We start from the raw sequence: 17,607 nt of genomic DNA on the forward strand, positions 1-17,607 counted from the left end.
CAGTAGCAGCACTGTCAACGATCACTTTATTGAGACAACAAAGGAAATTTTTTAATTAGCCAGCAAAAAAAAAATCACATGACCATTTGGAGTCTCTAAGAAGTTCAGAAACATCAATCTAAGAAACTAACTTTGATGGATATGACAGAGAACATATGTTCAAGGTCACTCCAAATTTTTACAATTGAAATCTGTAATTTGTATTGGGGCTTTCAAAACAAAGTAAAAATAAGAGTGGCGGATTCATGCTGATGTATGGCAAAACCTATACAATATTGTAAAGTAATTAGCCTCCAATTAAAATAAATAAATTTATATTAAAAAAAAAAAGAAAATACAACCAAAAAAAAAAAGAGATAAGCATATCTTACCTTGTGTGTGGTGGCTGTAATTCTCCCTTTGTGAATGGTAGGGCTGCTGGTTTTGATTATAGGAATCATGCTGCTGATCATAATTTGACTGCTCATCGTAAGAGCCTTGATGTTGATCATAGCCTGACTGCTGGTCATATGAATCTTGTTGACCATAGTCTGACTGGTCATATGAAGGTGCTCTTCCACCTTGTCTAAAACAGAGATCAACAACTTAAGTGACTTTACAGGACTGTTTACTGTAGTTAAGCTGACTGAGTGATTGCTATAAGACCTCAACCACATTTACTACTCCTTTCTGGTGAGAATCATCTAGTTTTTACATCTAGAGAATCTATCACCAGTGAAATGACTTTCAAACAATAATTCTACTATCATTAAAGAGGTGTCACATTATGAGAAAAAGCACACACCTTTGAAAACTATAGAGAAGTAAGAAAACCATATTTAATATTTTGGGGACTACTTTCTTATCTTTAGAACCTTATCATTAGTATACTCTTCTAAGGATATCCAATAGTACAAAATATTGCTATTAGAAACTAGCAATTAAATCATTCAAATTTTTAGTCTGCTGAGTAGAAGGAACTTGCTTTGTGATGCCACTTTTTAACTGAAAAGAAGTCTAACTATCAAAGAAGACTGCTTTATTATCTCTGGCAATTACAAAAATTCTAAACAGGTTCTGAGCAATATGGTTATTAATTACCTGCTCTCAGGATGGGAGTGTTCATTGGATTTGAGTTCTAATGTTTTGAGTTACTTAAAAAAAAAAGGGGGGGGGACAAAAATGGCCTCCTATCTTAATAGTCACATCTTATTCTGCATCAAATGATCAAAACATCTAATAAAGATCAGTATGTTCCCCAACTCCCTATCCAAAACACATCACAATGGTCAGAATCCTAGAATTTCCTTGAGAATGATTTAAACCAAATCTAACATTTCTCTTTGGTCCACACTTAGATGTCTCATTTCCAAAAATGTATCCTTATAAAAAGATTCTCCTTAAATTTAAAACTAACCGATAGGACTTGAAGAACCTTCTAACGTAACATGCTTTCAGGATAGTATTCCCTATGTTTGTATTCCATTTCTACTTTTCAAAGCACTCTTCTATCTATTAAGACTGATAAATGTGATCTCATAAATCTTTTCCTAATTTTTTTTCCCCAATGCTTTTATTTAACTGAATTTCACTTAGAATAATTTCTTTCCTGCAGAGATAAAAAAATACTAGTGACCTCAATTTCTGTCTCACTTTTTAGCTCTGTAACTTGCAAGGCTATATAATCTTAACAACTTCTCTTTACTTTTGATAATTACTGGTACTATCTCATAGTGCACTCCCAGTTACATTAGTGAATGCAAAAGCATTTCACGAACTGTAAAGCACAGTAAAAAAAAGTTGCTATTATTAAAATTAATAACAAGGACAGGCCCCTCAAATCCAAAAATTATTTTAAAAAGACCTGTAAAATTGCTAATATTCACCTACCTATATTAACAATTAAAACATTTTTTAATGTATCTGAAATATGTGGATAGTTTTGGCACTTTTTCTTTAATATTTTTGTTCCTGAAAAGGTAAGACATTAAAATGGTTAAAAAATAAAATGGAAATAAAAAGTAAGTAAACATAGGCAGTTTTTTTATTTCATCTCAGGTACAAAGCAGAGGTCCAAATTTTACTTTTTAACATTTAAATCACATGCATTCATTTAGAGCTAAACTAATTTTATAACTAACACATGAAAACAACAAATAGCAACTGACAATTTCCACATTCTTGATAACACAAAACTATGAAATTCATACTTCATCAACACTTTTCTGAAGTAAGTGTTTAAAGCAAGGCCTTTTTGGTGGAAACTGTTTAATACCCACAGTGTTCCTTTCACTTCCCAACACAACCTCAGCACTCTACTGTTTCCTTACCCTCCTGATGATTCCATATTTTGCTGTCCCTGGTTATTATAAGATTGCTGGCTGTATGAGCTGGGCTTTTGATTCTCATAACCACTGTAGGACTGTGAATAACCTAAAGATTGAATGGATATACATTTAGGAAAGGTTCTGATTTCTTAACTTCTAAAATAGTAAATTTAACAAATCAGTCCAACCTGATTGGCTTTGTCCATAACTGGAGTAGCTGCTATAGTTCTGTCCATATGAAGAGTCAGTAGTTTGTCCATAGCCAGAATAGCTCTGAAAGTTAGATAAATAGAAGTTTCATTGTATATTTAAAATTAAAACTATTTATAAAGAACTCAATTTATATTTAACCTACTTGTGGTGCTTGTCCATAACCTTGGCTGCCTTGATTTCCATAGGAAGAATAACTGTAAAAGAAAGACGTACTACTTGAAAGATATGTGCTAGAATTTAAAAGCTTACAAGAACGCTATCCTTATTTTCAACTTTCAACTCAAATACAAGCTTCTTTCTTGAAAAATGGTCAATCTGCCTACCTCTTAAGAGTCTAAATTGAAAGGTGATAACCAAAGACTGTCAAAACATAAATGAAGTTGTTCCGAGACCTCTTGAATGTCAATCACCAGAAGTTTTGCTTTGACAATCTCCCACAAAAAAAACTTCACCACACCTAAGACCCAATGCTGCCCAAGATAAAAATAAATAAAAATACACTTATTGTGCAAAAAAAAGAACAAACAAAAACTTTACCACCAGAGCTAAAAAATCCCAAGAGAATTATGCTTGGATGGGTGGGAGGCTGGGGATAGAAAGGAATGACTACATGGTAGCCAGACTCATAAATATGTAACTCGAAAAGAAAAAAAAAAAGACCCTAAGTTAGAGCTTCAATCAATTTAACTGTGCTTTGACAGATTAATTTCTTCCTACCATTTACCTTAACTTGCCTCTAAGATCCTAGAAGAGGCACAGTGTGGCACTAAATGTCCAATTTTTAGTGCCTCAGTAACAGAGGTATGCATATCTTCAGAGCACTATCACAGAGTAAAAGTGTATTGTACCCTCAGTGTTACCACACAGCCTGGCATAGTTTTTGACTGAATGAATACATGTAGCTTCCTCAGATTGGAACTTTCTTTAATGTTATTGTATATAAGCTTTAACAGAAATAAACTTTCTGAATATATGCCAAAGAAAAATAAAACATCTGCCAAACAAAGTATCAGTTTAGAGCTGTCAAGTACTAAAAGAATTTAAGTTTATAAAATATATTTCATTGAATAAACATTTGCCAGTTGCCTACTATGAGGGTCTATCCTATAAGAATAAAAAAGTCAAATCGGTCTTGTTTTCATTAAGCTTAAAACTTGATGACAGATGATATCTGAGATGCTCTCCTGAAAATCTCACACTGAGCTGCAAAACATTTATAGCTGAAGTTGAGTTGAAGGCTGTATTTCTAGGAAGCAAGAGAATTCTACTACATGTGAATGTATTCACATAAAAACAGACGTTTTATTGTGAGCATGGCAAGGAGCCTTTAAAAACACTAAACACTATCATAGCACTTCAAGAAAATCCACTCCAGAAACATGTTAGCATATTATATACAATCAAAAAAATGCTTTTTCTAAGAAGCTGTTATAGTTCAACTGCTTAAATCCTTTTAATAATGATTTCTGCTGAAAACTTTCTTAAAGAAAACAATCTTTACAATACCTGTGAGATTTGTTTTAATCTCTAGGGGGCATCTATATTTACTGATTCAAACAGCCTTTAAAAAATATATATATTTTTTATAGCATCTATGTACCTAGGCCAACTCTTTCCCCTCGACAAGCTAATATTTAACTCTTTAAGACATCAAGATACCACATCTCAAGAGGGACACCTGACTAAATGTATCTTTTTTCCTCATTTCTACTCATTCATGGTATTACTGAAATGTGCATATACTTTACCTTTGCTGCTCACCCCCAGACTGACCGTAACTTCCAGAATCTAAAACACATAAAAAGAATGTTTAATCTTATTTAAAAGTAGGCTTCCCTCAAAGGCTGACTTTAGCTCTTACAGATGAAATGTGATAAGAAAATATTATAAAAAGTAACTACAGAAAGGAAAACTACAAGTTAAAAATATAGTACAAGGAAAAATCTGTGTCAACAGTATTGGCTATTTACAGTAATATCTCTGAAAACAACTACTCTACAAATATGTCCTGATGTCACAAAAACCAAGTAAATAAATAAGAAACAATCAGTGAAAAACCCATCCTTTTAACAAAAACTCAAAAGCTCAAGTTATACTATCTTTATATACAAAAAGACATCTGTTAAAACTAACCGGGATTTAAAAAAAACGGAAAATACACACTCTAAATAAAGGAAAGGAAAAGAATATACACCATTCCCTTGGATTGGATTGGATTGCTCTGGCTGTCAGTAGAAACAATAAGATCTCTGAAGACTTGGTAAAAAGCTAAGTCAGCTGTTTAACCCCAACTTTATCAAAGCTTTCAGGGACTTGGCCAATTAGTATATATCCCTTGGGATTCTCCTCAGATTCAAATGAATGACCTAACTTTATTAGTGATGAGTAAAAGAATTGGGGCTTCCCATGTGGCACAGTGGTCAAGAATCCACCTGCCAATGCAAGAGTTGCGGGTTTGACCCATGGGTCGGGAAGATCCCCCAGAGAATGCAATGGCAACCCACTCCAGTACTCTTCCCTGCGAAATCCCATGGACAGAGGAATCTGGCGGGCTACAGTCCACAGCATCATCACAGGAGTCGGACATGACTTAGCTACTAGAAAAGAGAAGAACTTGGCTTCCCTGGTGGCTAACCGAGGTGGAAAAAAATTGTGCATCACTGCCCATAATACTCAGGTGGCGCTAATGGTAAAGAACCTGCCTGCCAATGCAAGAGATGTTAAGAGACATGGCTTCGATCCCTGGCTTGGGAAGATCCCCTGGAGGAGGCATGGCAACCCACTCCAGTATTCTTGCCTGGAGAATTCAATGGACAGAGGAGCCTGGTGGGCTGCAGTCTATAGGGCTGTAAAGAGTAAAACATGACTGAAGTGACTTAGCACGCACAAGCCTGTAATAATAAAATGACTAGATTTGTAGCTAACAATCAAGTAAGAAATATATGAAAAGAATATAGAATCTACCTGGATCATAAAAAGGTTAGATGCATCTCAAAGACTAGGTGTATCTAAAATATTAGATGCTTCTATCAAATGGCAAAGGAAATTAGTTTCAACCAATTCAGAAACTAAAAAGGATTATAGTGGAAGGAGGGAGTGTAAGAGTGAAACAAATATACAAACACTGGGGATATAAAGCTTTAGGTTAAATTATATCCCAAGGCACTGATGTGGGTTCTCCCAGCAACAAAGTAGAGTCCAAGATCTTATTATACTTTGGCTCAGGCAAGAATTATAGAAGTACACAGCACACATGTTATACGACCCTAATCTATTAAGTAAGTATTAGAGCTCTTAACCCAGTCACTTCTCTCTGAAAGTGTAAATATGTCTTCTTTAGCTGGCTGACTTTAAAACTCTAGAACATAGAAAGAAGCATACTGACCAACAAGTCTACCCCTTAGTATACTTGACTGAAAAAGTAGAGATGATTTACATTCAGAGAAAATCAGTTTATAAACTGTATGACAAAAAATAAATTCTAAGGCATTTCAAACAACTGCTCATTATTAAGTACTTGGCACTTGGGCTTTATTATCTGGGCCCATGAATTATTCAGAAGTGCTTTTACTTCTAAGTGTACAGGGTTTTGATACTCTTTGTGGTTCTAATTATATTCCATTGCAGCCAGAAAAAGGTATTTTCTCTATTCTGGGTATTTGTCAGGATTTTGCTTTTCCCCTTGGTAAATACTTTCACTTCCATAAATGCCCCTTATGTGCTTGAAAAGAACTGCATTTTCTAAATGTTCAAAGAATTTTGTAAGATGCTTGTTAATTCTATCATTCCTATTCCTACTGTTTCATCTACCTGATCTATTAATTACACAGAGAAGTATGTTTAAACTTAAAATTCCCTGTCTGACTCTGTATTTGTCCATTTCTTCTGTGTTTTTTTGCTTCTACATTTTGAGGCTATACTGTCAGGCACATAAAAGTACATATTTACACCTTCCTGGTGAATTTCCTTTTAACATTCCTTTCAACATGAAGACTATCACTAAAAATGTCCAAACTTTCTTTTGACTGGTAACTAAGCAATCTTCCTTTTGGTTGATGTTTGCCTGATTAGTCTTTCCTATCTCTATATTTCTTAACATTTCTTATTCTGATGCTTTAGAGATCTTCCCTGGTGGCTCAGATGGTTAAGAATCTGCCTGCAATGCAGAAGCTCGTGGTTCGATCCCCTGGAGAAGGGAATGCTTACCCACTCCAGTATTCTTGCCTGCATAACCCCATGGACAGAGGAGCCTGGCCGGTTACAGTCCACAGGGTCGAGTCGGGCATCACTGACTGACTAACATTTTCACTTTTTGTATCATTTTTGAAAGCATAAATCTAGATCAATTTTTCCCAGTGTGGAAAATCTGTCTCTCAATTGATGTTTTCATATTTTTACTACTGTTACTTTTTATTTATTACTACTAGCCTATACTGGACTCACCAGGGTCTTTTTTCCCCCAACTCCTTCACTTCCTTCTACTGGGATTTTCCTCTTTTCCCCCTCTACTGCTTTAGATGCTCAAATTCTGTTCTTATAATAAGTTACAGCAGCAATAAGTTACCATTCATTAATTTAAAGATTATGTTCAATTTTTAACATACATTTTTGACCAAGTTCAAAATGATCTTCAACCTCCACTAGAATATAAGAATTTTAATGCTATAATGCCAATTACAGCCTTCATCTATTATTTTGCTTCCACATTTTTTCCCGTATCATTTGCTTCCACTGTAAAAACTCTAAATGTAATCATTTTAATCTTCAAGATTCCATACAGTCAATACTTTTTATCTACTGCATTTATTTCCTCTACATTTTTGTGCATCCTACCCCTCCCTTCTGGATTTCTTTTTCTGTGTTCCTTCAGTAAAGGCCTGAAAGTGGTATTGTCTTTTATTTGGATAAAAAATTCAAGGTCATATTTTTCCTCTAAACTTCAAAGATCACTTCATTATTTAGCGGCTTCTTAAAACTTTTAAGAAATTACCAATCTTACCATTTCCCTATTTCTTCCGATAGGTTTGTTACTGGTGTTTCATAAATCCGTAGTCTCACATTTATGTATCTGGGTATGAACTGACTTTTAGGTCTCATGTTTGAGACTACTGCTTCTTAATCCATCAATTTTGAAAAATTCTCAAGTATCAATTACCATTTTCTCCTTCTCAAACTCAGATGTATGTCAGAGCTTCCCAATCTACTTTCCATGTTTTTTTTTGGGTTTTTTTGAACTTTCTGACTGCACTCCAGACCATGTGCGATCTTAGTGACCCAACAAGGAATCAAACCCACATCCTCTGCATTGGAAGCATCAAATCTTAACCACTGGACAACCAACGACAGTCCCTCCCATGTTTCTTAATCTCTCACTCTTCATTTTAACCTTCTGAATTGAATCCGGGGTAATTATTAAACCCCATCTATTTTCTATCTCCCTAGTTATTTCTTCTGGCTATGTCTATCTGCAATTCAATTTAGCCACTTTCTCTACCTCTAGAAGTTACACTTGGTTCTTTTTCAAATATATGTAACCTTTTTTTAAGTCTTGGTCTTAGGGCCAATTCCTTTTTAGGTTTTTAATAATTTTAAACCTACAATACGCTTGTCCAAACCATCTAATTAGGGGTGCAAATACCATTTGTCACTCTCATTTTGGTGAGTTGTTTCCCAGAATTCTGCAATAAAATTCCTAGTGACCCACGCTCTGAAATTTCCTCAGAAAAGGTTTTCATTTGTTTCTAAGAACCCCAAGGTTCTTACTGCCAGTCTAGAACCAACTTTTACATTAAATTTCTTGGCTTGAGATTTCCTGGACCTCATAACTAGTCTAAATGTACACTGAACTATGAAGCCCAGGTCCCAGGTTACAAATTCTCGGAAAGACTTTTCCCCCCTTACTCAAGGCCCAGGTTTGTTATCTCCTATGCTGATACAAAGGTTTTTTTCTAGTTCATTCTTTCACTAAAGATACAGTCCTTTAAACATCCAGGGTTTAAGTAAGAGTCTCAGGTCCCACTACAAGGCTCTAAAGGTTTCAATATTTCATCTCCTGTGCTTAGTTAATTGAGCAATAAACTCCAACTCTCTGAATACTGTGACCTACATCATCCTCTTCAGGGAAACCACCAAGTTAGCTCTATGCCTACCATGCTGGCTTCTACTTCACTTCTGGCAGCAGAAGCCCGCCCTTTGTTTTATGTTAAGCTCCCGCATTTTTAGTTATTTGTAGACAGAATATTTGCAAGTTATCTTAGTCTGCCATACTGCCAAAAGAAGTATCTTGACTTTGTAACTTTTATATGTATAAGTGATAACAGATTTGACTTTAAAGGTGTCAGCTAATATTTATCTGAGAGTCTGACTCACAATATTTACAATTCTGACTTAATTGTTGATTATGTACACACTTTATCTTACTAGATTTATAAACCTGTCTTGTCAGGCACCTAGAGTGGTTGAGTCAATTTGATAAATTTTTAAGTATAGTTTGGAATGTTTAACGGATTTACATTAAGCTGAATGTTATTAGTTGTTTAGGAGGGAGTCAGCTGTTAAATTTATTAACTTAAACATTCATCAAGAATAAGTCAAAAACATCATTCCTATTTTTATACCAAGTCATAAGTATTATTTTTATACACAAATTACAAAATGTACAAATATTATCTAACACTAAGTAGAACTTAATTGACTTAATGTAGAAATAAGCAAATATTAAATAGTTCTTTTTGACATGAAAGTCAATTTCAATATTAAACACTCAAATTACAAAACAAGGATATGTACTGTCGGTGATTTTGAAGATCTGTAATAACGCATTAACCAGCTCATACACTATTATGACACACTGAAAATCATGGATTTTGCAAACAGTATACCCCTAAAATTTAATTTTCCATAAAAGCTACCCAGTCCTACAAAAATAAGCCACTGCTTTAAACCAATAATCACATTAAAAATCAAGACAGGTCAATAGTTGCTAATGAGAACTATATCCACTGAAATGGTAAATTTCTCCATGAAGGTATGAAAACGTTTTTTAAATCATAGAGAGGTTTCACACCCTCCTTAGAGTGTGTTTACATGTACTTATGTGGAACTTTACCAGACTTCATTCCAAATTATGCACCTAATTAAATGTATCCCAACATCTACTTTGGGGTAAGAAATTACTTCTCACTTGAGCAAGAATTAAAGAAATTAATTCTGTGCAATTACTGCCCTCTTACATCAGGTAAATGCCCCTTTCCCCAAAAGATCAACATTCTGACTTAACATCCATGTTAATTTAAGGAATGTTCATCATTCCCCAGTCCAACCATTCTTGCTAACATGGTCTCCTCTTAGCCTGTTGCTTTCTTTTTGTCACACATTTCCACCCTTCTGCAAAACTGGATTACTTGGAGAAAAGGAATTGTTTTTACTATCAACAGGTTCTCCCTTGGGGAAAAAAATGTAAAATACTCTGCCAGATTTTCATCCCTATCACATGGCTTTCAGGTATGTGTTCTGCTTTTCCACCTCAACAGTAGTATCTAACTCTTGTGACGGTTTCTAGTAAGTGGAAAGCTGAGTCTGTCTTTGCAGCCGGTGATGTACCGAACGGCAGAGGACCTTGCGTGGCATCTAAGAGTGCTAAATCAAGGGCAGATCTGGGTTTGAGGGAGAATAGATATATGTGTATCTATGGCTGAGTCCCTCTGCTGTTCACCTGAAACTACCACAACATTGCTAATCGGCTATACTCCAAGAAAAGAGTAGATCCACCTTCCAGACTGTATATTCTGCTTTAGCAGGATCTAAATGGGCTGTCCTGATGGGACCAAGGCCTCTCTGTCTCCTCCACACAACGAGGTGGGGTGGGAGGCGGGGGGTTCCTGTATCATTTTAAGTGTTATCATTTATCATTTGGTGGAAGACTGCGTTTTCCTTTCGTTTGTATGTTTCAACGTAAATGCAGCAAGCATCTACACGAGCCCATTAATAATAGACAAGGCTCACTTTCAAGCTCGTGAGGAGACAACTTTAGAGAGTCTGAGAAGATGACAGAGGGTGAACTGGATGCTGAATTAGATGCAAACACCCCCAACTCGAATCAGGGAGGCTACTACATGAATGACGACATGTAGGATTTCGTGTCAGGCAACATCCTTTTAAAAAGGGCTCCTAGAGCATCAAGGCCCGCACCTGATGAATGGGTCAGTCAGGAAGGCCCAGCTCCACTTCACGGATGGGGAAACTGAGGGACGAGACGGCGAGACGACTGGCCTGAGGCCTCGCTGAAAGATCTGAGGCGAAGCGGAGAACCAGAAGCACCGATTCTCTCCGGCTGATGCTCTAATCACGGGCTCCCCCCGCCCCTACGATGGCGTAGCGGCCTCCGCCCCCACCCCGATTCACACACCCTCCCCCAGGAGCGGCACGTCGCCTCAGGTTCCCAGGGCTGGGTCAAGAGACTGGGGGCTCGAGGCGCTCCCGCCGAGTTTTGCAGACGGAGAGCGTTGGGAGCGTGCGTCCCTTCAGTCCAACATGGCGGCGGCCGCGGCCGCCCCCCCACCCCAGCCTCCCTCAGGGCCGGAGGCTTCCCTCGGGGCCCTCCGGTGGGCGGGAAGACGGCCCAACCCCGCCGGGCCCCTTCTCGCCGCTGCCGCTGCTCGCTGAAGAAGTCACCTACCCGACATGACTAACGGCCGCGGCGCGAAGACCCCACAGCCCGCAGAGAACAAGGTATACGAGAGCCAGGCGGCACGGCGGCCGGAGCTGTACTGAGGGCGGCGCGGCGCGCTGGGCTCGACTGCGGGGCCTCGGCAGCCAATCAGAGGGCAGTGGGCGGTACGACAGCGCCGCGACTCGAGGGGTGACTCTGTGCTAGGACCGCCCTCCGAACTCGGAGGACTTCAGAATCCCTTCTCGTTCCCCCCTCCGTGGACGGTACCATTATTGAGAGGGAATTGAGGGAAGGAAGTACCAACGCCGCGGTCGGGACGGGGCGGAAGCTGAGCCTACCCGGTCCGTCCTGATTACAGTCCTGTTTCTCACTTGACTTGATCTGATAGAATTCGAGGTTGGAAGTGAAAGAGAAGAGGCCCTATAAACATAGGTTATATGGTTAGAAAAGGCCTTTCTTTCTATCAGATTTCTAATGGTATGCCCTAGTTCAGTAGGTTTGGGCTGTGCACTGCTTGAACCACCTGGGGACGTTGGAAGTTGTTCCCAGACGGAAACTCCTGACGGACCGAGTCGCTTCTCCGTTAACTACCTTGTCGGGTAACAGACTACGAGGTGACACTGGAACAAACGTATGCCTTAAAATAACACACAGGGGACTTTTCTGGCGGTCCAGTGGTTAGGACTCCGCGCTTCCAATGCAGGGGGCGCGAGTTTGATGCGAGTTTGTAGGAGCTAAGATCCCATGTGACTTGCTGCGGGGCCAAAAGATTGTGGGGGGCGGGTAATTCACACACAAACTGAACCCTGAAGATGTGTCAGGGTGAGGAATCGAGCTTTAGTTTTCAGTTCTAGGATAATAGCTAATTCTGTCAGGTACCTTGCATCATCTCATATAATTCTCACAATTGACTAATGAAATATTGTGCCCACCTTACAGACAAGAAGGCAAAATTCACTTGCCCTGAGTCGCAGAACTGATAAATGGCCAATGTGGAATTGGAATCCCGGTTACCAGACACCGCTGCCTGTGGGTCTGACCATTCTGTTGTACAGGCTAGAGGGGGCTCGAGCTCTCCAGAGTGAAATGAGGCTGTGAAAGCTCAGAGCACGCAAGGACACTTTCTCCAAAGGCGACGTGACATCTGAGCCAAACTATAGATGATGACTGGAAGCCAATCACTTCTCTAGAAGGGAAAAGTGCTTTTCCCTAGCTATGAAGCAAATGATTCAATATGTTTGAAGTTTACTGGCAAGGGGAGTGTGGTAGGAGATGAAGCCAGAAGAGTAGAGGGCTAAAGAGCTGAGATCTTGTAAAGTTCATTAGAGTTCGTGCTTTATCTTGAAGGCAGTGGGTACCTCCTGCCAGAAGATTTTAAGTGAAGATCAGATTTTCATTTTCAGGCTGCAATAGGAAGAATGTATGGAGACGAGAGGTGCTTAAAAGCAAAGAAACCAATTAGGTGATCAATGGAATAGTTCTGGTGAGGGATAATAGTGGCCTGGACTTAGGTTTTAACTGTGGGGATGGAGGTGAGTGAAAAGATCCCTTACATACATAGGTAGTAGAATGGGCAAGATTTGGTGACCAGTTTGAGTGGGGAAAAAAGCAAGAAGTCCTGGGTAAATTCCACACTTGACAGGTGGATAGGTTAGTCATTCACTGTGATAGGAAACGGAAGGAGGAGCACGTTGGGCTGGAGGTGGAGTGGTATGTTCAGAATTACTCCCTTCAGGGCTCTCTTGCCTTCTGAGATGGCCCACAGTCTGTCTGTGGAATGTGTTTCTTTCTAAATAAATAAATCCACTTCTTAATACAAATATCACTTTGTATCCAAATTCTTTCCCAACGAAGCAAGAACCTCAGATTCACTAGGAAATATATGGAAAAAACCAGCCGGGAGAATTCAGGGCTAATTTTCAAGTCCAAGTTCCTCATGCTTATCACCTTGGCCTGTGCTGCCATGACATCATCTTCTTCATCATTAGGTGACTGAAGGTCATTGGAAGTGGGGCAATGTCACAGTCCAAGTGAACAGTGCCTTTTTCACTGGCATCTATGGCATATGGAACTTGTATGTCTTTGCTCTGATGTTCTTGTATGTGCCATTCCATAAAAACTATGGGAAGACCAGTCCAATGATTCAAGCAATCTCAGGCACTAAAGGGTCATCTGGATTGGGATCATACAACAGAGAAGAGATGGACAAAAGTACTTTTGAAATAGTGCTAGAGACCACTGTGACCATAGAACCTCAAGAAAAATGCTTCCATTACTGTTAATATTTGGATGATACATTCTTGTTGTAAAAGGGGGAAAAGGATTATTGCCTTCAGGTAAGAAAAGGAGGCAAGAGGTCATCTTTATTCATTATACTAGCAGTAAATGTGAGCTCAGCTCTGGATGTAGAGGGTCACAGAGCTCTATGCTGCTGCTGCTGCTGCAGCTGCTGCTGGTAAGTCGCTTCAGTCGTGTCCAACTCTGTGCGACCCCATAGACGGCAGCCCACCAGGCTCCCCCCGTCCCTGGGATTCTCCAGGCAAGAACACTGGAGTGGGTTGCCATTTCCTTCTCCAATGCATGAAAGTGAAAAGTGAAAGTGAAGTCGCTCAGTCGTGTCCGACTCTTAGCGACCCTATGGACTGCAGCCTACCAAGCTCCTCCGTCCATGGGGATTTTCCAGGCAAGAGTACTGGAGTAGGGTGCCATTGCCTTCTCCGCACAGAGCTCTATAGACAGGTCCAAATAAGCAAAGTTAAAGGAAAAAAAATTCTTTTCTTTGAAAGACTTTTTTTTAATGTGGACCATTTTCAAAGTATTGAATCATTACAACATTGTCTCTATTTTATGTTTTGGTTTTTTAGCCACTAGGTATGTGGGATCTTAGCTCCCCAACCAGGGATCGAACCCACACCCCTTATAACAGAAGGTGAAGTCTTAACCACTGGACCACCAGGGAAGTCCCAGGAGTAAAAATTTTTTCATGACTAAAAACGATGTAGCCATTCAGTTTATAGATCGAGGAAGATAACCCAGAGGAGAAGTCAGGGAGGAGAGAATTGGGTTATTGCTGGTGGGGAAAGCAGAGGACGGGACTTCTAGGTTTTTCTTCCTCTTTTCAAATTTTTTTAGAATTGAAGTATTTTAAGATATGGATAGGGCTTCCCTGGTGGCTCAGTGATAAAGAATCCAGCTGACAATGCAGGAGCCACGGGTTGAATCCCTGGTCCAGGAAGATCCCACTTGTCGAGGAGCAACTAAGCCTGTGAGCCACAGCTACTGAGCCTGTGCTCTGGAGCTGGGGAGCCACTTCTACTGAGCCCACGTGCCACAGCGACTGAAGCCCGAGTGCCCTAGAGCCTGTGCTCCGAAACAAGAGGAGCCACCGCAACGTGAAACCCACGCACCACAACCAAAGAGTAGCCCCTGCAGGCCTCAACTAGGGAGAAGCTCGCACAACAGCAAAGACCCAGCACAGCCAAAAATTAATTAACTAATTAATTAAAATTATTTTTTAAGTCTAAGAAAAGAGAGATGGATATACAAAAACTGTTGCTCATCATGGACCCCTTCATTTGTACCACGATTCATGCATGCTTGCATTCATGCATTCTTCTCTCAGCTGCCATATCCTGAGGTCTACTAGGTGTCAGGTCCTAGAAGGCCTAGAGATAGAGAAACAGGAAGCAGGGCAACTCCTGTCCTCCAGGAAGTGCTTTCTCAGAAGAGGGCCAGCAAAACCTGTGATTCCAATCAACTACTGAACATCCTAGAATCGGAGGATGCAGAGGGTGCTCTGAACACAGAGGAAGAGCACCTAGCCCACGTGAAGGGTGGAGGGGTGATGAAAGAAGGCTTCCTGCAAGAGATGCTTCCTAAACTGAGCTTTGAAGAAAAAACAGGAATTAACTGGGGGCTGTATATCAGGAACCGGCAGAAAGGGCTATTATTTGCAAACACCAGGGAAGAGCAAAGTTCTGGGAATTCTAAGTGATTCAGTCTGGCTCGTCTGCAGAGTTTCAGGGGTGGGGAATGGTGATAAGTGAAAGAAGTAGGCAGAAGTCACATCTTGAAGATCCTGTGTGCCTTGTGGAGGAGGTTAGATGTTAAATTTAAAACAATGGGGAATTTCTGAGAAATCTAATCAAAGGAGTGACATTTAATTTTTTATGTATATCCGTTATCTCATTTAATCTGGACAGCCCTGTGAAATAGACATGCCGTTAACACACATTTTGTAGACTGAACACTGAAACTTGGGAAAGTGAAATTTGTTACCATGTTCACACAGTCAATGAAGAACAGAAGCAGAGCTCACCACCAGGCCTTTGGGCCAAACTCATTGTTCTTCTTACAGTGTCTGTGGTCAGAGAACTCTGTGAAACAGAGAACTCCTCCCAGCTCCACATTGTTCTGGGGCTTCTTTCCAAGGGTTCTTCTCTAATGCCTCAAGATTGACTCCTGTACCTTCCTGCCTTCCAGGCTTTTGCCTGAGGATGATTATCTGCAACAAACTTTAATCCTCACTCTGTGTATCTGCCGGCAGATTCTTTGTGTATTTAGGGGGCTTCTCAGGTGGCACTAGTGTTAAAGAACCTGCCTGTCAATGCAGAAGATATGAGAGATGTTGGTGCGATCCCTGGTCTGGAAGATCCCCTGGAGGAAGGCACAGCACCCACTTCAGATACACGACTGAAGTGACTGAGCATGCATACTTAGGGAAGACAGCAGGTGCTTTTCACGCATCAGCATTTAGCAGAATGTGTCTGGGAAGGTCTTAGTACTGGGTCTGTTTCTGCCTGATCCATTCCTCGGGTCCTCATTTGGGGAGTTGAGTACTGCAGGCTGGTTTCCATTTCAGACTTTCCTTTAGGTGGTAGCGTCCAGTTAGAATGGTTAGTGAGCATCTAGGTGGGAAATTAGGTAGTAGAAAAAAGGGAGGATCAGAACTTCCCTGGTAGTCCAGTGGCTAAGACTCCTTTCTGAGGGCTCTTTCTCCTTCCTCATCCCCTCCCTTCTCTGTCTGCCACAGTGAGTGTCTCTCCAGAGACCCAGTTTCCCTCAATGACCCTGGCTCCTGGGCTCCTTCCCTTCATCCCTCCAGCCTATGGCTGGTAGAGTGTTCTTGCTATTTGGTCGTTTCTAAGTTGCCTCCACCCAGTCTGGCTTCCTAACCCTTCCAGCACTGGAATAGAGCCTTGTAGTACTCTTGCCTGGAGAATCCCATGGATGGAGGAGCCTGGTAGGCTGCAGTCCATGGGGTTGCTAAGAGTTGGACACGACTGAGCGACTTCACTTTCACTTTTCACTTTCATGCATTGGAGAAGGAAATGGCAACCCACTCCAGTGTTCTTGCCTGGAGAATCCCAGGGACGGGGGAGCCTGGTGGGCTGCCGTCTATGGGGTCGCACAGAGTTGGACACGACTGAAGCGACTTAGCAGCAGCAGCAGCAGGACCCTGAAAGGACTGTGATTTTACTCAGGATGAGAAGGGAAGCCAGTAGAGGGAGCCATTTAGCAGTGTGTCAACAGGATCTGACCTGTTTTACCAGGATTACTCTGGCTGCTCTCTGGAGAACAGACTAGCGGGCAAGAGAGGAAGCAGAGAGAGGTTATTACTCCCACCAGAGTGAAAACCAGACCACAGGGATCCTTTGCCGCTTGCGAAATCCTGTGGAACTCACAATTGTACCACGTAACTCAAGGCTTGCCTACCTGCTTAGAGGCCAACTTGTTCTGTCATTGGGTTGCATTGTTCATCTCTGAACACCCCTGGCGCCTTGTACAACACCTGAAACAGTAAACACCCCAAAAAAGTGTGTGTGTGAGAGAGAGAGAGAGAGAGTGAGACAGGGAGAACTTGTATTGAATGAATAAATAAAAGGCAAAAAAAAAAAAAAAAAAGTGGCATGGTTTGTCTACAAACTCCCGAATCTCAAAAACCACGTCTGCTGCTGCTGCTGCTAAGTCGCTTCAGTTGTGTCCAACTCTGTGCAACCCCAGAGATGGCAGCCCACCTACAATTAAAATAAATAAATTTATATATTTAAAAAAACCACACATAGCATAAAATGAACCATGTTAAAAAAAAAAAAAACATGTCTAGGACTTTCCTACTTCCCCACAGAGCAGAGAGTAAGTGCTCAGTGAGTATTCGTTGAACACTCGAGGCCTGCTCTGTGGCAGCTGTTGTCATCACCCACCGCCCACCCCTCGGAGGGGCCCCTGCAGCCCCACACCTCCAACCTTCCTAGAGAGCAAAACTCCCTCCCACAAAGGTTAGGCTGACACTCCAGAGCAGAGCCTGGAGGTGGGTGTGTTTCTTATGAGTGACTGGCTGCCCTGTCCTCTGGACAGAGGCAGGCCCTTCCTGTTTGGGGTGGAAAGGAACCAGACACTTTCCTGTTAGCAGGTCTT

General features: G+C 40.8%; 1 protein-coding gene across 2 annotated transcripts in view; it reads right to left on the reverse strand.

The window, feature by feature from the left end:
• Positions 1-11,264, reverse strand: part of TAF15 (TATA-box binding protein associated factor 15) — a 29,036-nt gene extending 17,772 nt beyond the window's left edge. For both annotated transcript variants that reach the window (XM_068976591.1, XM_068976590.1), the window contains exons 1-6: positions 11,197-11,264; positions 4,268-4,307; positions 2,662-2,713; positions 2,495-2,579; positions 2,310-2,412; positions 372-565 (exon numbers count right to left, since the gene is read on the reverse strand). In XM_068976591.1, the coding sequence (XP_068832692.1) occupies positions 372-565; positions 2,310-2,412; positions 2,495-2,579; positions 2,662-2,713; positions 4,268-4,307; positions 11,197-11,203 (481 nt within the window). In that variant the 5' untranslated portion in view covers positions 11,204-11,264. The remainder of the gene's footprint in view (positions 1-371; positions 566-2,309; positions 2,413-2,494; positions 2,580-2,661; positions 2,714-4,267; positions 4,308-11,196) is intronic.
• Positions 11,265-17,607: the final 6,343 nt, after the last annotated feature.

This window comes from Capricornis sumatraensis, chromosome 8 (genome assembly GCF_032405125.1).
Source record: "Capricornis sumatraensis isolate serow.1 chromosome 8, serow.2, whole genome shotgun sequence".
NCBI lineage: Eukaryota > Metazoa > Chordata > Mammalia > Artiodactyla > Bovidae > Capricornis > Capricornis sumatraensis.